The sequence below is a fragment of the Eurosta solidaginis genome, chromosome 4, assembly GCF_040869045.1.
Source record: "Eurosta solidaginis isolate ZX-2024a chromosome 4, ASM4086904v1, whole genome shotgun sequence".
NCBI lineage: Eukaryota > Metazoa > Arthropoda > Insecta > Diptera > Tephritidae > Eurosta > Eurosta solidaginis.
Window position 1 is genome coordinate 158,164,227 of NC_090322.1, and position 27,755 is coordinate 158,191,981.

The 27,755-nt window shown below is 37.8% G+C and overlaps 2 protein-coding genes and 1 long non-coding RNA gene across 6 annotated transcripts; 1 reads left to right on the plus strand and 2 right to left on the minus strand.

Annotated features, from left to right (window-relative positions):
* Window positions 1–234: 234 nt before the first annotated feature.
* LOC137248277 (uncharacterized) lies at window positions 235–4,867 on the minus strand. Its single transcript, XR_010952143.1, has 3 exons — window positions 4,759–4,867; window positions 4,640–4,697; window positions 235–1,899 (listed from the first exon to the last, which is right to left on the minus strand). It is a non-coding gene; the product is annotated as an uncharacterized lncRNA (long non-coding RNA).
* A 5,737-nt stretch (window positions 4,868–10,604) lies between these two features.
* Window positions 10,605–12,018, plus strand: LOC137250540 (small ribosomal subunit protein uS8A). Its single transcript, XM_067783521.1, has 2 exons — window positions 10,605–10,732; window positions 11,472–12,018. Exon 2 carries the CDS (start codon window positions 11,474–11,476, stop codon window positions 11,864–11,866), a length of 393 nt encoding a protein of 130 aa, XP_067639622.1. The 5' UTR covers window positions 10,605–10,732; window positions 11,472–11,473; the 3' UTR covers window positions 11,867–12,018.
* Window positions 12,019–18,841: 6,823 nt separating this feature from the next.
* Window positions 18,842–21,142, minus strand: Prx2 (Peroxiredoxin 2). Of its 4 annotated transcripts, none has more exons than XM_067783523.1 (2): window positions 20,976–21,142; window positions 18,842–19,923 (listed from the first exon to the last, which is right to left on the minus strand). In XM_067783523.1, exon 2 carries the CDS (start codon window positions 19,918–19,920, stop codon window positions 19,336–19,338), a length of 585 nt encoding a protein of 194 aa, XP_067639624.1. In that variant the 5' UTR covers window positions 19,921–19,923; window positions 20,976–21,142; the 3' UTR covers window positions 18,842–19,335. The 4 variants fall into 4 exon arrangements, with proteins under 4 accessions (XP_067639624.1, XP_067639626.1, XP_067639623.1 ...); XM_067783525.1 differs by lacking the exon at window positions 20,976–21,142 and adding an exon at window positions 20,238–20,356; XM_067783522.1 differs by lacking the exon at window positions 20,976–21,142 and adding an exon at window positions 20,134–20,283.
* Window positions 21,143–27,755: the final 6,613 nt, after the last annotated feature.

The following is a 27,755-nucleotide window of genomic DNA, read 5'->3' on the forward strand; positions in this document are numbered from 1 at the left end:
GATTCACCTTGGATGAAGCAACCAACGTAACACAGGGCCATTCATGAGTACAGATTATACAAACCGGAAACTTTCGTTTCACAGGGTGCAACCTAGCTAGCTTACGGCCAATTTACAGGAATCGACTTTATGATATTTAACAATAAATTGCCTCATAATACTGGTTGAATGTAATTACGTAGAGTGTCGAAGTATGTGCGTACATAAGCAGTGAAAATAGATAAAGGGCTGGAACAGCGATCGACTTCTTCACGTCCAAACGTATTATTAATCTCAAGGCGGAAAAAACTGGCTCTATCAAAAGATATATTAACAGAAAAATGACTGACGTATATTGGAACAATTGTTCGTCATCCCTTGTCAAATTTGGTTTTGAGAAAAACCGGTTTCAGCGTTGTTCCATCATCAGTGTCGATTTTCGTTCTGATCTGTTGTTATCGTTTGTCCTGTATTTATAGTTCGTAGGCACATGAGCAGGTATTGTCAAAATTTATGCTTGTGTAAATTTAGTTATGTGTATGTGCTGTGTGTTCATTCAGAACCGAGGGTGGTTTACTAATCGATTTGTGTGGCTGACTGCGTTAGGTAAAAATCTGTAATTTTAGTCGTTTGACCTTCTTTGTGTGTTTTTTGTTCTGGTGTGTTAATTGTTTTGTGTTTATTTGTTGTTGTGTGTTTGCCTGTTGTACCTGTGTGATTACTTCGTTTCTTGTAAACAAGTTTTAAAGGCTCGAATATTGCGTCAGAAATTGTGTTTATCTGTTCGTTTATTATTCTACCGTCGAATGTTTTCTGTTTGTAGATTTCCATGTTTTCGAGTACGTTGAGACGTCGGCGTTTTGCTTGTATGTGAAGAACCCTGTTTTATTGATGTTTGCTGGGGAACATTTACGCTCGACCATGTAATTCGCGAAGTTAGATTCTGGTATAATGTTTGGATTCCGTATTTTTTTTGTTGTAATCTCTAATATGTTCTCTGAACCTCGTTCTTATTTGCCCTCCTGTTTGTTCTATGTAACTATGCTGGCATCCACAGTTCAGCATGTATACGCTATGGCTGCTAAACCGATCCTCTGTGTTAGTTCTTAGTTTTCGCCCTAGAGTGTTCGATGTTTTGAATACTGTGTTAATATTGTATTTTTTAAAGAAGTTTGCCAACTTATATGTTGCTTTTCCAGTATATGTCATAGCCGTCCAAATATTATTTTCCTTTTCATTATTTCTTTTTGGTTCTCCATTTCTCCTTCTGAGCTTATCTACTAGTGCTTTTTATACCCGTTGTTTGCAGCGATATTATATATGACCTCAAGCTCTCTCTTATATGCCTCTTGTGTAAGAAGTGTTCTTTCAAGTCTATGTACCAAGTGCCTTAATGCTGAATTTGTATGATATTGGGGGTGATTTGAGGTATTATGTATCATTGTGTCGGTGGCCGTTGGCTTTCTATATATGTCATAGTTAAATCTTTTGGCTTCTTTATCAATATTTATTGTGAGGTCTAAATAGTTAATTCCTCCGTCTTTTTCGGTTTCCATTGTAAATTTTATATTTCCGTGCTGCTTGTTGAGGTACTCCAGTACAAGCCCTTCGTTATTAGTAGTTATAAAACGCATATTATGTCATCCACGTATCTAGCATAAAATTACACGCCTAATTTGGACTTCAGCTCCTGTATGTACTTTTCTTCCAGATTTTGCATGAACACTTCCATAAGAATTGCTGATGTGGGGCTTCCCATTCCATTCCCATTCGGCGGGGAGAATATGGAGTCTTGAAAAGCAATCTCTTCTCCAGGAAGGAGAGTGGTTATATCTTCAACCGACAATTCATCCATTGAGATCCACTCGGTTTCATCAAGTTCCACGTTTCCGCGAGCTGCGAGAATTTCCGTGTTACGAGCTAAGGAAAGAAATTATAATTAGTTATATAGATAATTTGTATTTGTGTGCCTATAAACATTAAATTTACCCAATAAATATTTTCGCAGTCGATACCTGAACTGCATTGGGCTTGGTTCGTAATGAAGACCACCTTTGGCACGCATCGCGCCGAAAAAATTTTCAATGATATCCTGATTAAGTCGGTCAGTTAGAATATATTCAAAGCCGTATTCATCCTGAACAAACTGATGCAACTGTCTGAGGGAATTGTTGTTTATAAGTATGGGGTTCTGAAAAGGCTTTATGTCTATAGGCTAGAGTTTGCTGCATGCACACATCCATTCGCTCTAATGTTTGCAATTACTCATTTAACGCCATTCCGAAAGGCTTTTTATTTGCAATTAATTGAAAGGTGTAGAATTTAGTGTTGAAGAGATCATACCAGTCGTTGACGATCTCGACTAATCCCGCTGTTTTCAAAGCATAATAAATCTCCAAACCTAATGAATGACATCTTCGGATAGCACTAGCTACGCTATGCGAAAAGAGTTGTGCAGCGAATTTGACCTTTTGCCTGCCAGCATGATGTACCGTTAAATGTTTTTCTTTTAATTTGTGCACGATTGACAAATCTGATGCGCTTGTATACGTCATGAGCTGCGCAATTACTTTAGGCGGCAGGCGTGTCATTTAAGAAGTGATTTCGCACCAATTTTAACAAATGTGGAGCATCTGCGAACATATAAATTTTGCCTTCCATCGCAGGGTTTTGAAACCAACAACGTTCTTTAAATAACAATTTTTGTTGTTGTTATATCGGCCTACTGATTTGTAAGATCGCGAGTTTGAATCGAGCTCAAGGTCTAACAATAATTATTTTATCATTATTATTGTTATAATATATTTTTTCTTAATTGAAAAAATTTTTAATTAGAATAGAAGAAAGAAAAAATTTAGACAACTGCCTAATCTCATTGTATAGATCCATTTCGGGAACTGCTAAATTTCTTCATCGGCAACGTTTAGGCGCCGCTGCTATAACCATTCAGCCATCACAACGGTTTCTTGTTTGTCTCCATTATTCCTACTTCAATTCTGGTTCTTGACAATTCATATTCACAGCACTGCGACATCTGTTGCAGAATAGTTGTGAAAATTGGACTTTGTTTATGGCGATGATGCCATAGTGTCATATTTCATTGACACTTTTTCCCCGTGCTCTGGGATGTATTAACAACTTTTGTTGTTGTTATATCGGCCTACTGATTTGTAAGATCGCGAGTCTGAATCGAGCTCAAGGCCTAACAATAATTATGTTATCATTATTATTGTTATAATATATTTTTTCTTAATTGAAAAAATTTTTAATTAGAATAGAAGAAAGAAAAATTTAGACAACTGCCAAAGCTCGTTGTATAGATCCATTTCGGGAACTACTAAATTCCTTCATCGGCAACGTTTAGGCGCCGCTGCTATAACCATTCAGCCATCACAGCGGTATATTATAACAATAATAATGATAAAATAATTATTGTTAAGCCTTGAGCTCGATTCAAACTCGCGATCTTACAAATCAGTAGGCCGATATAACAACAACAAAAATTGTTAATACATCCCAGAGCATGGGGAAAAAGTGTCAATGAAATATGAGATTATGGCATCATCGCCATAAACAAAGTCCAATTTTCACAACTATTCTGCAACAGATGTCGCAGTGCTGTGAATATCAATTGGCAAGAACCAGAATTGAAATAGGAATAATGAAGACCAAAAAAAACCGCTGTGATGGCTGAATGGTTATAGCAGCGGCGCCTGAACGTTGCCGATGAAGGAATTTAGCAGTTCCCGAAATGGATCTATACAACGAGCTTTGGCAGTTGTCTAAATTTTTTCTTTCTTCTATTCTAATTTAAAATTTTTTCAATTAAGAAAAAATATATTATAACAATAATAATGATAAGATAGATATTGTTAGGCCTTGAGCTCGATTCAAACTCGCGTTCTTTAAATAAGAAATATTACATTAAATAAAAAATGTAAATTCATTTGACTAGTATGCCGTGTGATATACCTAACTCCTTCCTTAGAGTTTGGTTACTGGGGCCCAAGTCTGACACCATTGCTACAACAGGGTATCCTACTTCTTGCAATTTTATAATGATAAGGTCTAGGATTTCTTTAGTCATCGGAAAATCGTATGCAAAAAATATAGGCTGTTTCCACGAAGCTTTAAGACCGCGCACATTCGCCAGTTGGACATATCGGCATGGCTCACGTATAGAGTCTGCGAAGTTGTCATACTCGTATACCGATTCTACTTTCATTTCGTCAAAGCTAAGCACACATAGCCTATCCGGAATTGGAACATCGCTTGAACTTTTTAACATTCTTATTGAATATTTAATTATACCATCCTCAAACTTAAGCTTTTGTAGCCATCTGCTTATTGTCGAATCGCATGGAAGAGGGAATCCCATTTTATACAAATTCGTGTAGGCTCTGGATCCCGCAGTATACAATGCTATTGCGGGCGATATATCTTGCCATGTTCAATGTACATTTTTGATGGATTCTCAATTTTACGGATTTGATTATTGGTAAAAATTGACGCCAACTTTTCTTGTAGAATTTCTAGCTTCACGAGCCTCTTATTATAATCCAGTAGTTCCTCTTCCAAGTTTGAGACCCGACTGTAAAGATACGACCTAACCCCCAAAAATAAAATAAGAAAAACCGTGTACAATTAATAATGAAAGTACTCTGTTTGTGCTGACTTCTATTGCCACTGGAAGGGTTGCGTCTGATAATTTCGCCTCGCTAAAATTAACAAAATTTATAAAGTCATCGGCTGAAAAATGTAATATACACAATTTCGTACCAGCTCTTAAATTAAAACCGCAAAATTCGCTGCAAATTGTTTTTTTTTTTTTTCATTTCATTTCTTGGGACATGGAATAGCTTGAAGCCTTCATTTGCCCATGTTTTTTGGCATATACGCAACTTGCTTTAGGCATTTTAACTCCCTAAAGCCCCCATTACTGATACTTAGCATAGACTTGACTTGACTTGGCGTAAACTTGGCAACTTAGCCACGATTATACTCCACTTGGCGCATAAAATCTGGCATCATAATTAGCGGTGAAATTTATTTTTAAATAAATGTCAATTTGTATGACAAAATGTCAAAATGAAATGGAAACAAACAAATGGCATCTCAAAATGTAAACGTCACTTAGAACTTAAATAAAAAAACCAAAATTCAACAAACTTCTAAGTCAAGTTAAGTTTTGAGTAATCAGTAACATGCAATGTTCATTTAACAGAACTGTAAGTGACAGTTCACAAGCCAAGTCAAGTCTATGCTAAGTATCAGTAATGGAGCCTTTAAACAAGTCAAGTTCATAAGTTATTGCATGTAAATTTATGTTTTGTGCAAAAGCTTCCCTGCTAGACAGAGCTGACGTAAACTCCAACACATTAACAGAATTTTAGACATCACTAATACACTCGCATAAATTTTTCTTTGTATTCCCATGGAAACCCATGGTGTGTATGTGTATGCATACACGTATACAAGATGTTTACATCAGGTTTGTTATGTCGCTTCTAGCAACCTGATAGAAACTTTGCTTTACGCTGTGATGTAAATTTCCATCAGTCAATTGATGCCTCAAATGACTGATAGCTGTCTAGCAGGGTAGACTCTAGGAAAAAAGTCGTGAATACCAAGTACTCATGAAGTTTGGCGTGTTAGTATGTGTACAACTAGAAAAATAATTGGTCCATTGGCTACCCTGCTAGACAGCTGTCAGTCATTTGAGGCATCAATTGACAGATATGGCTGATTGAAATTTACATCAGGGCGTAAAAGCAAAGTTTCTATCAGGTTGTAAAGGGCCCATTACTGATACTTAGCATAGACTTGACTTGGTTTGAGAACTGTCACTTACAGTTCTGTTAAATGAACATTGCATGTTAGTGATTACTCAAAACTTATCAACACTTAACTTGACTTAGAAGTCTGTTGAATTTTGATTTTCTATGTAAGCTCTAAGTGACGTTTACATTTTGAGATGCCATTTGTTTGTTTCCATTTCATTTTGACATTTTGTCATACAAATTGACATTTATTTAAAAATAAATTTCACCGCTGATTATGATGCCAGATTGTATGCGCCAAGTGGAGTATAATTGTGGCTAAGTTGCCAAGTTTACGCCAAGTCAAGTCAAGTCTATGCTAAGTATCAGTAATGGGGGCTTTAGAGGCGACATTACAAACCTGACATCTGAAACTAGACATCTGTATACGTGTATGCATACACATACATACCATGGTTTTCCATACGAATAAAAGGAAAAATTTATGCGAGTGTATTAGTGATGTTAATGTGTTGGAGTTTCCGTCAGCTCTGTCTAGCACGGTAGTTCTGGCTTGTGTATATTGTGTTTTTAGTAGTGTAATAAATATAACCCCATAAGCATATAACCTGATAAGCACGTGAATGGTCCAAATGTTTTTAAGGCGGTGTCGAAATCGACTTCCAATCCCGCCCGCCATTCGAAGAGAAGCCTTATGAAACAATAGAGGTGGGCTGCCAGGGTTTGGTGAAATCAACGAATCGCCCAAAAGTCTGAAACAACTCTAGAGAAGGGGAGAATACACAGTCGCGAAAATAGTATCTCAGCAGCATCGATGTCGGGATGCTTCTAAAAAACACACCCGAACGCTGGAGTGAACGACGAATGTCCTAAACAGTGCCGATCATATCTTTGTTCAGAATAGTGGAGGGAGTCTGGTTGGTGGGTTGTCGATGTAAATATTAAGAGGGAGAGATATTAGAAAGAGCTGCGTCCCTGAACAACCCGGAGTTGGTCAAAAAACGTTTGTCGAATTGCTAGAAGGGTCAACTACATCACCTTTGGGGTCCTCATATTCTAGAGTCCTAGCTTTTGCGGGATATGCGGAGTATACCGGAAATTCGCATAATTTAGGTACCAGCGCGATTATCTCGAGAAGGATATTGTATGACTACGTCATACGTCGAACCTTCCACGTCTCTGGATTTTAGTGGCATCTTACAACAGGCGTATATACCGCGAGATTAACCTAAGCCCCTTTACCTTACCCTTTTGCTTCATCCGCGGTTTACGTGACTGCCGCTATGGAGTGGATTCACGACTTCGGGAAAGAATGCCCTTACGAGCGATCAGCAAACTTTCTCATGAGGTTCGTTTCTATTATTAGTCTTTGTATACTATTATTGAGTCTTTGTATGGTGGAAATATCCCTCCCGTTACCTAATCGATTACTTAATCGTTACCAATAACTTGGTCACCAATTATCGTCTTAATGACTTTTACATTGCTGTCGGGCAAAAGGTAACGCATGCGCTCTCTCAAAATAGTGTACGTGTGACTCGCTTTCTCGCTCTTACCTATTGTGTTTTCGACATTCCTTCGCGCTCGATGTTATTTACATTTTTAAGTTACTTCGTTAGGTATGTTTTCATTATATAATGATTGATTATTGATGTGCATTCACGTCACTGATTAGCATCGGCTTAGAGACGACAGCACTCCTTAGTTTTGTTATATTCGTAACAATATTAATGTTAGAAGGCAAAATACCGAGAGAGATGTCAAAAGACTCGTATTGACCGCGACAACAATAATCCGAAGGCGGAAAATAAAAATTTTAGATTGTCAAAAACATTATTAACGAAAAACCGAAAAATTATCCCAGAGTGCTCCGAAACCGAGGGTGGATCTATAGTATTTTTGCGAATAACACCTTTATGCATTGGCTGCCTTTGGCCGCGCTTATAAAAAATTATCTTGGGTGGGTCCAACAACGGTTTGGAGATCAAAACTATATCCGCGCAAAACACTTATGTTCACAATTACCAAATATATTACAGTTTGTTACATTTCTGTCATGAAAACAAAACCAAAATAAAAAAAATAAAATTGTGAGAGCAGTGAGAATTTAAAAATTTTTTTAAACGTCATTTCGGCTCTCACCGGTTTTACCTTGTAATATTTATACCATGCCTTTTTCTTAAAGTTAAACTTCAAATACGTTTTTAAAATTGTTGTTCAATTTTCTGAAAGGAGTTTAAAAAGAAGTAACACCTTAAATTTTAGGAGCAATGTGGGAGTTTGGAAGAAGGTGAAAAGTACAGGGTGACATTTTGCTACATGGGTAACCTTGTATAATTAAACCGTGGGTACAACAGACAAACATACAGCAACAAATAAACACAAAACAATTACACCAAAACAAAAAACCCACAAAGAAGGTCAAACGACTAAAATTACGGATTTTTACCTACCCCAGTCAGCCACACAAATCGATTAGTAAACCACCCTCGGTTCTGAATGAACACACAACACATACACATAACTAAATATACACAAGCATTAATTTTGACAATACCTGCTCATGTACCTACGAACTATAAATACAGGACAAACGTCAACAACAGATCAGAACGAAAATCGACACTGATGATGGCACAACGCCGAAACCGGTTTGTCTCAAAACCAAATTTGACAAGGGCTGACGGAAAATTGTTCCAATATACATCATTTATCCACCCTGTCGGAAAATCAACAAAACAAGAGAAAAATGACTCTGGCTCCGAAACTGGTAGTGGGATCGATAATATTTTTGCACCGAACATGTTTATGCATTGTCGACCTTAGGCCATGCCTTAATACTATTACATATTTCTGAATAAATGTGTACAACAGAATCATCGCTATTACAACAACCACATTAAAACTTTCAACTTTTGACCGCTAATAGCTGTTATAACTAGTGTCAAATATACACGGGAACGAAGCGAAGTGTAGTAGACAGTGCCATAAGCTAACGATATCTCCGGCTTCAAGGTGATTCCTTTGTCCATCCCTTGTCTAGGGCATGATTGACATAAAACGATATGCTTATACTTGTTTTAAAAAGCGCTTCATTTGTTACAAAATTCTCAAATTTTAGCTTCGCTTTAAATTCCACGTGTAACTAAATACCAGTGAGACCATGAGTAAAGCGTAAGACCAAGTTTACATTTACCGAGACTATCTTCATTTTCATACTTAACTCCTAATCGTTAATTATCTAACTAGATTTCCCATATAAATTTTCCCTCTAGATAATCGGTAATTAAGAAAAAGTTTAAGAGGTAAGACCTTTTTTCATAGAAAAAGTTCCACGTCTATGGTATAATCTGAAATTGGTAGCCCAAAATAAAAGAGAAACGTGAAAATTTGGCCCCTATAATGAGATAATTCGATCTTCGACTGTGGTCGAAAGAGCTGATCGAACGAATTTTTATTCGGTATTATGACGCGCGTTCGATGAAGGCAAGCGTTATTGTGAATTTCGATAAATTCAAAAGTTCACAACAGCACATTTCCAATACTCTGTCAAATAAAATAAAATAAATAAACAAAAGCAGAACTAGTTATTAAATGCAAATATTGTTGATTCGTTGGCATATTTCGATAAATTCAAAAGTTCACAATAGCAGATTTCCAATACTCTGTCAAATAAAATAAAATAAATAAACAAAAGCAGAACTAGTTATTAAATGCAAATATTAAAAATAAAAGTATGACTACGACGAAATTGTGGTTTGATGATTCGTCAGATGAAGAGGAAAGCTTACTGGAGCTAGCCAGAAGTAGAAGACGGGTGAGAGATGCTTGAAACCCTTTGGAAATGAATTCCACCATGTAAGTGTAACTTTCTAAATAAGTTGTTAAATTGTTGAAATTATAAGTTTTGATTTTAGATTTATTCAAAACTTCAGACTGCCCAAAGAATAGTTCATGGACTTGTTGTCCACTACAGATGAACTGCTGCAGCAATGCACAAGAGCCAAGTCTATTCCTAATATTCTAAAATTAGCAACAGATCTCCGATTTTGTGCTCAGGGATCCCAGCCACTGAGCATTGAAAACGAAAATGCAATCGGACTTGGCAAACCGTCTGTATCTGTGGTAATATCAGAGGTGTTGAGTGTATTGGAAAATTTTATTTGTGAAAGATTAATAAAATTCAGTTACGAGGAGGCTGAGCTGCATCAAGAAAAGTTTCATTTTTATAATGTGCAAGTTCCTTTTGCTATAGGGGGATTTTGTTCCATAAGTGAAACCAGCCTTTCAAGCTGTTGTTTTGTACTCACGACTTTAGACCTATATAAAATTAATTCAAATACTACTAGGTAGTAAAAAAGTAGAACATAAATATAAAAAAACTTACATTTTAAACAATTCTTTTTCTATTCGATACAGCGTCGACAACAAATTTCTATTCGCTTGAAAATTAGAACAGAGATGAGGTGTCATAATACCAATTTCAAATTCGATGTTCGATAGCCAGCGAAGATCGAATAATGCTCATAATAGGGGCCTTGATAGTAAAGAAACTAGTTCCCAGGCATGGCACATATGTAAAGGTGCAGATTATCTATTAAAAATTAATTGTAGATTAAGGCATGATAGGAGTCACAGTTAAGAAACGTGGAACTGTACGTTTTTTGTTCCACAAACTGTATGCGCCAAGGCTGTACTCAAACCACACGTTAAAACTGGCTGTCAACGGCGGCAAAGGACAACCTTTCAATTTATTTCATATCTGCCCAATGAAAATTTTGGCTATTGCTTGACAGCATAGTGGAATTTGATTTCCAAGTGATGGATTAACGAAATACTTATGTGGCAGCCCGAAAACTCATTGACAGCTGTCAAAAACCAGAAGTACCAACTTGAGAGCTATGTACTTCCTCTTTTTCAATACGTTCGCGTTCGGGTGAATTTGTCATAAAATTCAACAAAATAAATCCTAGGTAATCTTAGTGAAAACTCGCTTCAAATCAATGAAAACTAAGCCAAGTTTTGTGGGAAAGAGTGCTGTTATGAATAAAATGGTTATTTTTCCGGAAGTAAACTCCTTTGTTGATTCGTTGGCATATTTGTACGTGGTATATTGTTTATGTCTTGGCGTAAGAAATTTACTCATAAAATAATGCTGCCGATAATGAATGAAAAGCGGGATTGAAAGTACCTGTTTCTTGGAGTAAAAAAGGTCATTTTGGATAGTATTTTTTTGCATCCGATAGCGGCATTCATCAAAGTAAAACACTAATTTGTCGAATGTTTGGTATAAAACGTATGCGCAGATCTGTGACTTTCACAAACTCTTTGATCTGCATGGATGCTTGTTCGCGGTGCAGATTTGCTGCTTACATTAAATACTTGGTGAAACGAAGGATTTAATAAACAGCTTTTATAAATAGTAAACTATAATATTATTTTCATACAGCTCTGGTTGCCTTGTCGCTGACCGTCAGCTTAGTTAAAAGAAATGGTCCGGCGATTTATAATCTGCCAGTATTTATAATTGTATTAGCGAAGGGGACTAGATGCTTTCACTAAACTTTTGGCGCTCAAATAAAATATCAAGCGCGAACTTTAAGTTTCTACTAGTCAAGTTACGAATATGTCTATAGCACTTGGCATGTTTGTGAAACAAATTGGTGTTATTTGCGATGATATTAAAAATATGTTTTTTCTTTTACCTTTCAGCCATGGTGCGAATGAACGTATTGGCTGATGCCCTTAAGTGCATTAACAATGCCGAGAAGCGTGGTAAACGTCAGGTTCTCCTGCGTCCCTGCTCTAAAGTAATTATAAAATTCCTCACAGTCATGATGAAGCACGGTTATATTGGTGAGTTCGAAATTGTGGACGATCATCGGTCTGGCAAAATTGTAGTTAATTTGACTGGTCGCTTAAACAAATGTGGTGTCGTATCGCCGCGATTTGATGTGCCAATCAATGACATAGAAAAATGGACGAACAACCTGTTACCTTCACGTCAATTTGGTTATGTTGTGCTCACAACCTCTGGTGGTATTATGGATCATGAGGAGGCTAGAAGAAAACATTTGGGAGGCAAAATTCTTGGATTCTTTTTCTAAGTGAAACGTCTGATTTATTTTACTTTCGTGACTGTATATTGCAGCCGACGTTACAATATGTTAGTTATTTTTTACAAAAATATGATAAAAAAAGTCACTAAAAGAACTGCAGTAAATGTGCGGGAAAAAGAATAAAGGATTTAAAAAAAGGATGGAAGTTGTGTTAAGTTTCGGGGACTGTAAGCGACAAAAGTGTGTTTTTAATAAACTCGAACAACTCTTCAGAATTGTTTGCTAACATTTGTCTTAGTATGTAACATATTTCAAAATATCTTTTGCAGATGAAGAGCGGAGGCTCCTTTTGTTGACTTGCATGTAGAAGTTTCACGAAAACAGATCCCGTTGTTATAATAATATGACGTAAGCGAATATAATACCTAACGTAGAGATCTCAATACATTACATGAACGTATAATGCGTAGCACAAAGTCATGCACCAAGAGTACGTCATGATTCGCTCTCAGCAAGCAATGATGAAATGCGTGCAGGTGTTGAACTTCCCCGTGACTACTAATTCATTTCATTTATTGCAAAAATAGTACTAGTACAATAAGATCTAAGATCTTTTATTATCATGTTGAATATAGAGGGGTAAATTAAGAAAATATTTATCCACCGGAAACTAAATGGAATAACTAATGTCGAGGATTGCTTGCAAAAAACGCTCGCACCAAAGCCGATAGATATTTTGTTATTGTGTTTCGTCAGATTTGAGAGGGACATTACGGTTGATCATGGCTAACGCAACACCAACAGAGGTTGCAGTTCTTTAAATGGTCCTCCCATATCGCAAGTGTTTCTCTACAACCTGTCTGATATGCAAGTTTAACATGGTTTAAGGTTCGCCAGGGTTTTGCTGTCTTAACAAGATCACGTTATCTCGTCAGGTTGCGGCCTCGCGTTAAAACAGTTTGCCGGATTTCCGGGGAAATAAAGCGAATCGACTCGAATTCCATGACCGAAAAGCTCGTTCCTCTTCTCGAACAACAGTCGGGTGTGATGAATTCTGTTAATCGTTCTGGCAGACGAATATGGCAAGTGCTGGTCAGCCACGGCTGTCAACGCAGTTGAAAGTCCTGCGCTGACGATGGAAATGTCTGGCGAGCTATGACAATTATTTCCAACACATATGTACGGGTGCCTGTTTATGGTACAGAATGGTCGACGTCGTGTCGACTATTTGATTCGCTAACATCTCTGTTGTTGTTGTGTTGTTGTTGGTGTTGTTGTTGTTGTAGTTGTAGCAGTGCTTCGCCCCACCTAATAGGTGCGACCGATCACAAATTGTCATCAATATTCTCTAACGGTAGTCCAAGGAACTTGCTGTATCAACAATGGCCGGGGGAGGGGGGGTTACAATATCCCGAACGAAGTTGAGCTAGAGTGACTCGCGTTTCCCTGGGGAGTATGCGTTCCTCTTCCGCAAGTTTTGGGTACTGTTCTTTGAGTACTGGAATCACCGGTCAATTCCTGGCATAAAGGTCCGACGCCTGTTTGTGGAGTTCACTGGGGACCTGCTTGTGTTTTTTTGCTTCATACGGCTAAGTTCTCAGGTGCCGTATTTTCTCATAATGCTTACGGAGATAACTCCTTAAGCCCCTAGGCGGTGTTGGCTCATCAATCAGATGTCTGTTGGGATGCCCAGGTTTCTGGGTATTCAACAGGAACTGTTTGGTTAGCATCTTATTTCTCTCCCTGATGGGGAGTATTATCGCCTTATTATATAGATGGTCTTCTGGGAACATAAGAAGACAGCCCGTGACGGTTCTGAGAGCAGAGTTTTCGCAGGCCTGTAGCTTCTTACAGTGAGCGGTATTTAGGCTTGGCGACCATATAGGGGACGCGTAGCATGCAATCGGCTGGCCAATTGCTTTGTATGTGGTAATGAGCGTTTATCTCTTCCCCAAGTACTGCCAGCAAGGGATTTGGCGATTTTATTAGGGCTCTGGATTTTCGGTACATTTGCGGCTGCATGCTCACCAAATTGTAGATCCTAATCAAACGTCACACCCAAGATTTTGGGGTGTAGGACAGTCGGTAGCGTAGTGCCATCGACGTGGGTGTCCAAAATGGTCGACATATGGGACGTCCATGTTGTAAATAAGGTCGCGGAGGATCTGGTCGGTGATAATGCCAGGTTTCGAGAGGCGAAAAAACTGGAGAATTTAGGGAGGTAGCCGTTTATTATGTAGCAAAGCTCATCGATCTGTGGACCTGGGCCTGTGGCCATTATTGTGCAGTCATCGGCGTAGGAAACTTAGATATGTAGAAATTAGACAAAAGTGGGGATAGAACACCACTTTGTGGCACCCCTTGGTTAATTCTTCTTGGTTTTGATGTTTCGTTTCTAAATTGCACCGATGTCTGCCGACCACCCAGATAATTTGCGGTCCACCTTTTAAGACATGGGGGAAGGGTAGACCCTTCCAGGTCTTGCAGTAACGTGCCATGGTTGACCGTATCAAAAGCTTTTGATAGGTCTAGCGCAACGATTACTGTTCTATGGTGGGGGTTTTGATTTGAACGGCAATTTATATGGGTGCTAATTGGCATTTAGCGCGGTGGGGGTTCTATGGAGTTTTCTGAAGTTATGCTGATAAGAGGCTAGTGGCAAATTTGCCTTGAAATGGGGCAGTAAAATGGCTTCACTCGTCTTGGCTACTGGCGATAGGAGAGATATCGGGCGATATGACTCATTCAGAAAAAGTACAAAATAATCTTATATAAAACAGTTATAGAACCGCACTTCGTGTACTGCCCGTCCATTCTTTTCATAATATCGGATAAAGAAGTAGACACGCTCCAAAAGCTTCAAAATTGATGCATGAGATTTATTCTTCAGAAACCTAGAGATATACGAACGGCTGACATGTTGAAGACTTTAGACTGGTTAAGTGTGAAACAAAAGATTTTTTTCCACTCCATGAAATTCATATTTAATATCAAACATGGAAATGTACCTGAGTATTTAAATAAAAATATAGCATTAGTTGAGCAAACTCATAACATAAACACGAGGAGCAAACATAAATTCAAATTGCCGTTTTTTAGAACTGAAATTGATCAACAGAACATTTTCTACAAGGGTATGAAAAGTTACAATGATCTGCCTATGGATATAAAAAGTTGCAACCAAATAACAGTATTTAAAACAAAATTATATGGATATTGTAAAACCCTAGCTATAAGATAAAAAACTGTAATATTTTCAAATTTACGAATTAAGCTTCTGGCCGTAATAAATAAATAATCTAATCTATGTTAGCTGGTTTCCCAGGATTTAGTAGCGGGACCACGTTGGCCATTTTCCATTATTCGGGAATGACAAAGGTGGAAAGAGACAGTTTGAAGACATGTGTTAAATATTTGAAACCCTCTTTCTATAGGGTTTTAAGCATCGGCATGGCTATGTCGTCTGGGCCCACTGCTTTGGATGGTTGAGCATGACCGATGGCATCCTCAACCTCTTTGGCGGTGATGGTAATTGGTGACGCGCTGAATTTATGTTTATGTGCGTGTCTGTTGGCCCTCCGTCTATCTTTGTCGACCATAGAATGCTCGCGCATTTTTTCGAGTCCGACAGCACTTTATCGCCAAAGGCGATGGGAACTTTGTAATTGTGCCTAGACGAATTCGATAGGGACTTTACGGTGGACCAAAGTTTACCTACACCGGCAGAGAGGTTACAACCGCTTAGGTGCTCCTCCCTTTTCGCCCGCTTGTGTTCATCCACAAACAATCTGATGCGTTGGTTTATATCCCTTATTTGGGGGTCGCCCGGATCGAGCTGTCTTATAAGGTCACGTTCTCTCGCTAAATTTGCGGCCTCCACCGGAAAGTGGGGCCGAATTTCGGGGATTCTACCGGAGGGAATGAAGCGAGCCGAGGCGGATACAATGACCTTGCGGAAAGCACGCTCCCCTTGGCGGGAATCAGTCGGGATAGGGAGGCCAGCAAAGCGGTTGTCTGTAAAGGATTTGTATTCGTCCCACTTTCCTTTTTTAAAGTTTATGAAAGTGCGTTTTTCTGTGACAGCTTCCTACCGTTCTATGGTCAGATGAATGCGTCTCCACTCATTAATAGTCCAATTATTATGACGTGCTGCAAACGCTATGCGAGCTTATAGGTTTTTTGCTGAAAGCTTAGGCTTCTTGGGCATTTTTTGCAGGAAAACAACCAACTCCTTTAAGCGCACGCCGGGCAGTCCACACACTGGCTTCACAATTAATACTTTGCGCTGCCTCTTTTATTGTTTTTGCTTTCCCGGTCATTAAGGAACGTGCCAGAAGCTTCGCTTCGCTACTCTTTATCTTCTTTGATCGGCCTTTTTGCAATACTGAGTGGCCAAATTTTTAAATTTCTTCACTTTCATCACTTGTGGTTGGGAGAGTTTAGGTTGCTTTGCAACTACCCGTGTAGACTTGCCTAGTTGAAGCAGCTTTTCTACCTCCGCAATCATTTTGTTGTTACGCGGCTTCATTTTGTAAATAAAGGTTAATATTTCCACTTTTCACAGCGAACTAGGACAAACTGATTATAGCTGGAAAAGCAAATATCAAGTAAACCCCCTATCTTAGTAAAATACCTAATAACGGTATTTAACGCCGCTTCTACTTTATCCAAGTGCAAAAAATTTTAATGAGTGCAAAAGTGAACACTATACCTATCCTTACTTAAAGACGAATTGTGTTAAATGCATTTGTTGTTGTTTTTATTTATTAATTAATTTTTGCTCCAAAAACAATGGCAATGCTAATAACCTGGTTGATTTCTGTCATATTATAACCATGGTTCAACTATAGATAATTGAACCATGATTATAACACTACGTTTTGTGTATGACATAACCTGCAAAATTGATTCTTAAGTGTTCACTTTTGCTCCATATTGTATATCGAATATACGAACTGAGCTCAGCTTAAGTCAGAGTAAAGTGGCTCTGAAAAACTAGGCGTAGGTCTCATAATTGCCCGCGTGCCTTTGTGTTCGTGAAATAAACGTGCATGAATTTTATTTCGCAATTTCTGTAATTAAATTTTAGAATGTGTAGATTCAATTCGTCACATTTCTAAAGCTTTAGTATCTACTTGTGTTGAATCATGAGTATGTACCTACACCTGTACTTACATAAAATGGAACTAGTGACGGTCGATAGGTTTCCTAAATTTTTTCTTTGAAAATAATGGAATGAAATGCGTTGTTTTTCTTAGACGATGCGGTTCTTGCAGCAATTCAACTTTCAGAGATAACTGGTTATGAGGAATGTAATTAAAAAACAATTTAAGAACTTGCAACAGCTGGTATGCCGGGCAAATCACGACGCAAGCTTTTTTTGCATTACATGTAGAATGTCTGTAGCTTTTTTGTTATAGGTTTAGCCTGTTGTGCACCGTCTGTGAATGACTGCATATGAAGGGAAGGGATTCAAGGGGCTCCGTAGCGCAATATATAGCTTCTCCAACCCAATTGTCAACCTCACCTTCGAGCGGCGAATCCTGTGTTTCACTAACAGACGAGGCTGTGGCGGCACCAAGCTCCTCATGGAACTTGGGGGCAGGGAGGGAGGGAATGGTCTGAAGGTTTAATGTGGCCACATAAAGCGTTCCCGAGATGGTCGGGCTAGCACCACAATGGTGCTGTCTTACCGGAGCGTACAGGATCTGTATCCGGCAAAGGACCATCACATCGATAACACTCCCCAAAGCCTTCGGGGAGTAACCTTATCGCTACAACAAAAACAACAAGGGAAGGGGGACTCAAATACCGGTAGGCAACATAACTTCAATATGTAGATCATGTATGTGGTAGTGAAGGTATTTTATGTTTAATAAATTCATACCCCGAAAAAACCTGCCCTGCACCTCAGCCGTTCCAGCTCTATCTAACTTATCTACCACCCGACTGATTCTAGTCTAGCATAATTTTCGAAAGCAGACCTAAGGATCTTGCAAATCTGACGTTTTCCTGGGAATGTCGGGCTTGTTGCAGGTTTAATAGTAATTTATTTTCGGGAGGATCGGTATGAATATAGATATATAGTAGGGCGTATTCGTACATTTACTTGCGTAAGCTTAGGTAGATAACAAAACGACTTCGGTAGTAAGTTATTTAATTTTCATAAGTAATCTTATCGAATACCGACATTTATAATCCCAACTCAAGCTAAATACATACATACATTCATACATAAATACCTAGGAGCATTTATCGGTAAATTTATGTACCAATAGGGCAAGTAAAACGTGTATGAATGTGTACATAATAAGCTCGAATCATTAGCTTATTGATCAGTACATTTGTTTTAAATAGAATGAAAAAAAAAACCAGTAAGGAAGGCTAAGTTCGGGTCTAGCCGAACATTACATACTCAGCTGCCAAATTACATCTTGCAAAACTTTTAAATTACCTTCTTTTAAAAGTGGGCGGAGCCACGCCCATTGTCCAAAATTTTACTAATTTTCTATTCTGCGTCATAAGGTCAACCCACCAACCAAGTTTCATCGCTTTATCCGCCTTTGGTAATGAATTATCGCCTTTTTTCTGTTTTTCGAAAATTTCCATATCGAAAAAGTGGGCGTGGTTATAATCCGATTTCGTTCATTTTAAATAGCGATCTGAGATGAGTGCCCAGGAACTTACATACCAAATTTCATCAAGATACCTCAAAATTTACTCAAGTTATCGTGTTTACGGACGGACATGGCTAAGTGAATTTCTCTTTTCGCCCAGATCATTTTGATATATAGAAGTATATATCTATCTCGCTTAGTTTATTCCGTTACGGATTACCGTTACGTATTACAAAATTAATATACTCTGTGAGCTCTGCTCAGCTGAGTATAAAAAGAAGTTTAGAAAAGGTTAAATAGGCGTTGTTTTAAAACCTGAAATATGGAGGTATTACATTTTAAAGTGGATTGAGCACAAATCGGGACTTCGTAATACGTCGTAAATAAATAACTAAGCCATAATATATGCATTTTTAACCTTTTTATTTAATGTTGCGGTATTACATGCTTAGTATGTACTTATGTATTAATGTTGTGAATTAACAGGCCGATGTTGTTGATGACAGTACTTGGTTTTTTCTTAACAACTGGACACCAAATTAGATCGATTTACAAATTCAAAATTTTCAGCTAAGTTTAAAAAACATTTGTTGTTAAAAGTACTGGCATACACATACAAAAAATTTGCCTCATTAGAAAGAACGTTGGATTTTTTTCCATTAAATTGTGCAATGCTAATTTCTGTGATTTTCAATTTTAATTCGAAACAAATACCTAAATGTATATATTTTTTATAATTCAACAACTTCCAGAGTCGATAATACTATTAATGCATATGTAATGTAAAATATGTATGTATATCAAACTGTTTGAATATCTTCTTATCGTGTATATAACTTATTTTTCTTGAGCAAATGTTTGTTGCAAACACATACCGCATCAAAGGTTGATGCGAGTTATTTAACTGGCAAGAGCAAAGTACTCCTTGGCTTTTTTGGGATCAGCAATCATGGTTTTCTCACCAGGTTTCCAGTTAGCTGGGCATACTTCACCATGTTCGTCGGTAAATTGGAATGCTTGAACCAAGCGTAGAGTTTCATCAACACTTCGACCTACAGGTAAGTCATTTACAGTGATTTGACGTAAATTCTGTGCCTTGTCAATGATGAAGAGGCCACGGAATGGAATGCCACTATCTTCATCTAATACGTCATAATCACGTGCGATTTTCATTGATTTATCAGCTAACAGTGGTATAGACAAATCGCCAAGACCACCTTGCTTACGTGGAGTATTTATCCATGCCAGATGTGTGAAATGACTGTCCGTAGAGCAACCGATCACCTCACAGCCAATATTACGGAAGTCAGAGACGCGGTCAGAGAAAGCAATAATTTCAGTTGGGCAAACAAATGTGAAGTCCAACGGGTAGAAGAAGAGTACCAGGTATTTTCCTTTGTAATCATTTAAATCGATATCTTTGAATGTGCCTCCAACAACAGCAGTTCCCTTGAAGTGCGGTGCAGGTTTTTGTAGCTTAGGCATCTTCTGCAATAAATTGAAATAGAAAAGAAAACGATTATTTAATTAGAATTGTTATAGCAACTGGTTTTGTTCAAGGGCAATGAATAACGTTTTGCGCCAGGTTGTAGATGTAACGTGTAGTTCACTTAGTTTTTTTTTTTTAAATCATATACATACATAGATATCGAATACAGAGTGGAAGATCACTTAATAGAATGATTGAAAAGGCCATACTTCAGAACATGGAGAAACCCGCTCTGTCGCAGCCAAACTCAATGTTTCGAGCTGGGATAAGCCGTTTATGAAAAAAAAAAAAAAATGAAAGGACGTCTTCCAACCGATTTCTGATAGCAGTAGCCGATAGCCCATTCAGCAGCCTTGTTGTTGCGTTAACAGTGCTCCGCCAAAAGGTTCAATGTGGACATATTAAATTGTTCCCGAGATGGTCGCTAGTACCTTGATTGCGTTGTGAAAGTATGCACATTGAAAGTTTTCTGAGCGCACAGTACCTATAGACATTAGGACAAAAGGTTGGTCGAACGTCAGCTCTTTTGTATATGTATACCAGATACTGGTTTTCTACAAAATTTGCCATTACAACAACCAAGCACGCAAATAATGAATCAGCATAAAAGCGAAGAAACTGGGCATTAGTAAGTACACGAAATTGAAATAATTTACATCATAAAATAAAAACGTATTTACACAAGATAGACATACATCCAAGTGGTTATAATAGGTATTCATTGGGCTACAATAGCTATGACGTTAAAAAGGGAAGGGCGGGGGGGTTGGGGGGGGGAGGGCAGGCACAGACGAAACCGGCCGGCAGCGTCAACGAGTAGCACAATCATACATACTGACGTATTTAAAACTGGCCTTGCTCATTAAGTATTCGCAGAATCGAACTTTTAAAAATGTTTAATTGATAAGCAATTATTTGCTGAATTTAACAATTTATGTAACTGTTCCAATTAATGCATGATAGTGGTGAAATACATCCACAATTTTTCTTTGATTTTTTGCCGCTATATAGTGGTACTTCCGAAACAAACCCTACAGTTTAATATACTTACCAAATTTGTGATCTGTAATTAAATAAACGAAGAAATCTCTTGTCAAAAGGATTTACTATGAACGATAAAGAAAATATAACACTGGTGTGATCAGAAGGCGAGATAAATTTACACGACACCGAAACACGTTTATTCAATTGGAAAATTAGCAAACGAGTGAAAAATTCCCGTTTGCGCGAATTTCTTGTCAACGAGCGGCTGTCACTCGTTACTTGCCAATTGACAACTTGACATGTGTCAATTGGCGGTTTCAGCGCGAATCAAACTAAAGGGCCCATTACTGATACTTAGTATAGACTTGACTTGAGAACTGTCACTTACAGTTTTGTTAAATGAACATTTTTTTTTTTTTTTTTTGCAATTGAGCTTCAAAAAAACGCTTCAACTAGCTAAATAGTTTCATTATGGCAAAACCATACAGATGGTGGAAGTTTATCAGCTAATTGCTACTTTTTTAGCTGCTATGACATTTCTACTTCTAGCGCAGTATGTTTTTGACACTCAACCAGAGAATTACAAAATCAAAAAACATGAAATGCGTGTGTTTGTTTGTATGTATGTTACCCTGCCGCCACGCTGTTATTTTGTCCTTTTTGTTTATCTGCACATTCGGATGTTCATTTCATTCGCTCGTTCACAATAGTACTTTATTTTTGAATATGCTACACTACAACACTATCAATAAGGTCGACAATTACCTAAGCGGTTTCAACCACTTGGCACGATTATACTCCACTTAGCGCATACAATCTGGTATGCGGTTGTTGTTGTAGCGATAAGGTTGCTCCCCGAAGACTTTGGGGAGTGTTATCGATGTGATGGTCCTTTGCCGGATACAGATCTGGTACGCTCCGGTACCACAGCACCATTGTGGTGCTAGCCCGACCATCTCGGGAACGATTTATGTGGCCACATTAAACCTTCAGGCCATTCCCTCCCTCCCTACCCCCCAGTTCCATGATGAGCTTGGGGTCGCCAGAGCCTCGCCTGTTAGTGAAACAGGATTCGCCGCGGATAGGTGAGGTTGACAATTGCGTTTTGAGAAGCAATATATTGCACTGGCAATCTGAAGTGTTGCACTACACAGCCCTTTGAATCTGGTATTTTAGTCGCCTCTTACGACAGGCATACCTACCGCGGGTATATTATGCCCACCTAGCCCGCTGGGGTTACAATCTGGCGTCATAATCAGCTTTGAAATTTATTTTTAAATAAATGTCAATTTGTACGACAACATGTCACAATGAAATGGAAACAAACAAATGGCATCTTAAAATGTAAACGAAAATTTAAAATGAATTAATATGACAATAGAATTAACAACAAGTAATAAATAATACAACAATAATATTAGTAAAGGTAAAAATAATACTTATACAAATATGATTACTAGATAATAGTGAAAAAGAAAAAAGGAAACAAGATGGCGAGATAATACAATTTCATTAGCAGGAATACAAAAATAGTTTCGGCTTACAAATCATTGTAAAAAGTGGTTAGCTCATTTTTGAAGTGCCGATCATTTCCTATTTGTCTAAGTCTTGCGGGAAGAGCGTTCCAAAGGCGTATGGAAGTAACGAAGAACTGCCGCCCAGAGGTTAGAAAACGGTATTTTATGTGCGTGAGAAGAAGCACAGATCTCGATGAATTGAGAAACGTAAACCTCCAATATATAAATAATCAGGTCCCTTTGTATATATAATTTTGTGAAGGATAGTCAGTGTTTTAAAAGATTGTGAAAAGAAATATTTAGCAACCTTTCAGAGTGATGTAAAACGTGGTCAAATCTTTTCAACCCAAATACATATCTAGCAGTGTTATTGTAAGCAACATTAAGATTATTCATACACACATAGTCACAATTTAAGTAAATCTCACATCCATAAAGGAGTGTAGGTATTAGGTACGTTTTCGCTAGAAGTCGTCTAATATGTAGAGGAGTGAAGTATTTAGTTAGCCACAGTGTACGAAGCATTCCATACACATTTCCTACCGTGATAAAAATGTGGTCTTTCCATGTTAAGGTCTTATTAAAAACTACTCCTAGTTTTTTTGTAGCGTCAACTTATTCGATGACAGAATTGTCAATAACTATGTTGTCCAAAGCATGAGTAGAGAACGGCTTTCTATTAATAACGATGAATTTCGACTTCTGGGGTTAAGACATAGGCTGTTCTTAGAAGCCCACACACCAATTTGATTCAAATCATAATACAAATTATTTACACACAAAGCGGTACCATCACGGGGACAACATGGGTACAATTGCACATCATCAGCATAAATATGGACGTTACAAAACTTAAGCACATCTGGCAAGTCATCGATGTACAGAACAAATAGCAGAGGGCCCAGAATAGAGCCTTGTGGGACGCCTCTGAAAACATGTAGGAAGTCAGACTTTCTACTGTCTAAACAAATCGCCTGAGTCCTGTCGCCAAGATACGATCTAATAAGTGAAGTTGCATGACTCGAGAAATTAAATAAACTTTTCAGCTTCTTGCAGAGTACGGTGTGGTTAACAGAGTCAAAGGCTATAGAGTGGTCAAGAAGGGTTAGAGAAATAATATGATTATCATCAACTCACTCTCGAATGTCTTCTATCACAGATAGAAGTGCCGATGTACAGCTTCTCTTTGACCGGAAACCGGACTGACCGTCAGTAATGAGCTTATTGTCATGAACATACCTCTTAATCTGCCAATGCAAAATTCGTTCAACGACCTTTGAAAGAAAAGGGAGTATGGCTATAGGCCAATACTCTTTATTTTGCTTGCGAATTGGGATAAGCTTAGCAGCTTTCCAGCATTTAGGAAAAATAGCAGTGGTCAGGATAGAGTTGACCAAATACGTCAAATGGGGAACGATTATGGGAAGAATTTTTTTTAAGAATTTTGCATTTATACCATCAAACGCCATGGCATTCGACTTCACAGAAAGTAGAGCTTGCAGTACATCACAGTCATAGACACACATAAACGCAAACGGACTGGAATCTATATTAGCGCATCCAGGGTAGCTGTCTGTACAGATATTAGCGGCTGAAGTTGGTAATCTTACGAAGCTGGCATTTAGTTCGTTAATGTTAACGTCAGCAAGATCAGACAGTTCTCCTTTGGACTTAACGATCCCGATTTTCTTGATGTGGCTCCATGTTTCTCTGGTACTCAAGGCAGCACTGAACTTATACTTATAATTAATTGTCTTGGCCGACCTTATAGCTTTGTTGACAGTAAGGCGAGTTGTTTTGAAGAAGGTAAGCGTTTCTGCAGTTCTGTACCGTTTCCAGCGAGAGTAGGCATGGTTCCGTTGGTCTATTAGATGTTTTAGGGTGGCATTAAACCAGGGTCTAATTTTATGTTTGCATACTTTCAGTTTTACTGGAACATGATCATCACATAGCCTATTTATGTTGTCTTGGAGGAACTCTGTCTGATCATCAACCGATGTCAAGGTACGTGTCCCACTCGACCGACTGAACTGATTCGACAAGGGAACAATAATCAATATTTCTGAAATCCCGATAAGTAAACGAACATGGTTTGCTTGACGTTTGAAAGTCGTATACTAAGAATATTAAGTCGTGTTTAGAGAAGCAAGCAAATTATTCACGAAGAATAAATCTAAGAGCTAGGAACTAGAGCTTGTGAAATGCGTTGGTAGAGTACAGTTAGTGGGAAAGAGAACCAGAGATTCCATACTCAGTCTCAAACTGGTATCCACTAGCAAATTGCTATTAAAATCACCAGCAATGATAATATTTTCATAATTCATTAGTAGCAGTTGAAGAAAATCAAAGAATGCGGAAAAGTTTACTTGGCGATTTGGTCTGTATACGCAGCCGATAAGAACCTTGTTGTTATTCTCGGAAAACACATCAACGAACACATATTCAACAGAATCACCAGGACTAGAACTGCAACACAATTTACAGGACAATGTACTTTTAATAGGTATCGCAACACCACCACCATGACCACCTCGATCAGCTCTGAAAAGTTGGTACCCGTTTAATTTCACTAGGTGATTATTATGAGATGAAGAAAACCATGTTTCAGAAATACATATGATATCAATATCGGAACCTTCGGACATACATCTCAACTCATCGAGCTTTTTTAAGAGACTTTGCGCGTTTATATGTATAACTTTGAGACCTTTAACTTGTCTACTGACTATGCGCGACAGAGTACTTAAGCAGTTCTTCGAGTTCGATAACTCACAACCGGAACCCAAAATTATAAAGATAATAGGGTAAATGCTTTTCATTACAATTCACTAACAAAAACATGTTCAAATATTGAAAGCCATTAAAATACAAGAGCTGAAAAAATAAAAAAGAAATAGAGTGGTACACCGAATGCGATACATAGATAGAGAGTTTCAATTTGGTCTTTGGTGATATTCCTGAACGGTGTTTGCAGCCAGCGCGCCGTCTTCTCGAAAGGAGTTTTCATTTTCGGTTTTATTCCTTCAAGGCCATCAAGAAAATTAAGGTCCGGTACAGCTTTGGGTAGGTCGTTGGTTTTACGCTTGATATGCACCAAACCCCTTTTTGTGAAAACCGAGGACACTTTTTTCCTTTTTTTAAGACGGATAGCAGCCTTAAAGATTTCATAATTTTGCTTTGACAGCGATGCATTTACAAAGATTGGTGCATCGGAATTTATTCCCACGTGAACTAGACGTAGCCCTTTGATATTTGTATCATTTTTGTTTTGGCGCCTGAACGGAGAAATTGTTCGCAGCAATTTATTTCTATCCGATTGAAATTTGATGATAACAGCCGGATCAGTTGTGCTATGACCTACCTTTCGTGGTCGCAAAATGCTTTTTAATGGGGGTGGTTGCATGCTTAAAGCGAAGCACATATGGTGACACATGCTGGTTAAATTTTTTCCTTCCTCAAAGCGTATACCATGGACTCGAACGTCGCAGCAGCATTTTGGCATTCTTGGTTTGATAAGATCAGTTTTAGGTCGGTTATCTCGCTTTCAAGGCGTCCGATGCGATCAAACGCATTCTCCAAGATAGCTACACTTCCGCTTATCTCGCTAAACTCACACCTCAACTCCTCAAATTTATCATCAAGCTTTTTGCAGAAAAACTCAATCATACGTTGTTCTGCTTCTAAAATTTTTTTTAATATCATCTCATTGTTCTTAGTAAAGCGTTGTTCGATACTACGGTTTAAACTTGGAGATGAATCGCTGAGACGTGGAGTTTTTTTTAAGCTGTTTCAGACTCGTTGGCCATAGCCTCACCGCGACGTTTTCCTGAGCCCAGAGACAAAGTACTCAAAAAAAAAAAATACTTCAAAAAGCTTGTAGGTACAATAGGGGGGCAGCACGGTTTTTATATTAGTTTGCTTCTACGCTATCGTGGAACAGATGGCGCTAGTAACGCACTTAGCAGACTGCAAAAATTTGAAGTTTACAGCCAAAAAGACTTGGCGGGCAATAGGGGGACTCATGAAAGCATATAAACTTATAAGGTGTAAAATTATATCCATTTACACACGCTGTTATATGAACGCACCTAGTAATACTCTTGATAAACTTGATTGTTTATCAGCGGTATTATTGCCAAACTAAATTTTTTTGATTGTTATACAAATTAAAAAATGCCAAGATTAAGTGAAATATCAAAACTAAAACGCTTTTACTTGCTGAAGTTGGAGATTTCTGATGAAAATGCCTGCTGTAATGTCTGCAAGGTTGCATTCCTTTGAGTTTACCACGTTTACACAATAGGGGGACTCATGATAGCATATAAACTTATAAGGTGTAAAACTATATCCATTTACACACGCGGTTATATGAACGCACCTAGTAATACTCTTGATAAAATTGATTGTTTTTCAGCTGTATTATTTCCAAAAAATTTTTTTTGATTGTTATACAAATTAAAAAATACCAAGCTTAAGTGAAAAATCAAAACTAAAACGCCTTTACTTGCTGATGTTGGAGATTTTTTATGAAAATGCCGTCTGTAATGTCTGCAAGGTTGCATTCCTTTGAGTTTACCGCGTTTACACAATGAAATGTGCGCATAAATTTATACAGATTGTGTAAATGATTTTTCATACAAAATTTGACAGCTCGTGCGTAAACTAGATAAATTTATACGTTTACACGCTTTATAAGGCATTTATACGGTTACATGAGTCCCCCTAATGAAATGTGCGCGTAAATTTATCCAAATTGTGTAAATGATTTTTCATACAAAATTTGACAGCTCCTTTACGCACTAGATAAATTTATACGTTTACACACTTTATAAGGCATTTATACGGTTACATGAGTCCCCCTTATATCCATTTACACACGCTGGTATATGAACGCACCAAGTAAAATTCTTTATAAACTTAATTGTGGATAAGCTGTATTATTGCCAAAAAAAATTTTCTGATATACAAATTAAAAAATGATAAGATTAAGTGGAAAATCAAAACTATAACGTCTTTACTAAGATATTCTTTTAAATTACTTGCTGATGTTAGCGATTTTTGATGAAAATGACGGCTGTTATGTGTGCAAGGTTGCATTCCTTTGAGTTTACCGCGTTTACACCATGAAATGTGCGCGTAAATTTAGACAAATTGTGTAAATGATTTTTTATACAAAATTTGAAAGTTCTTTTACGCACTAGATAAATGTATACGTTTACACACTTCATAAGGCATTTATAAGGTTAAATGAGTCCCCCTATTAAATTTAGTTGGAGCACCTATCCTGCAACTTACTTTTCTTTCAAATGATAAAAATATGGGTCACCGGA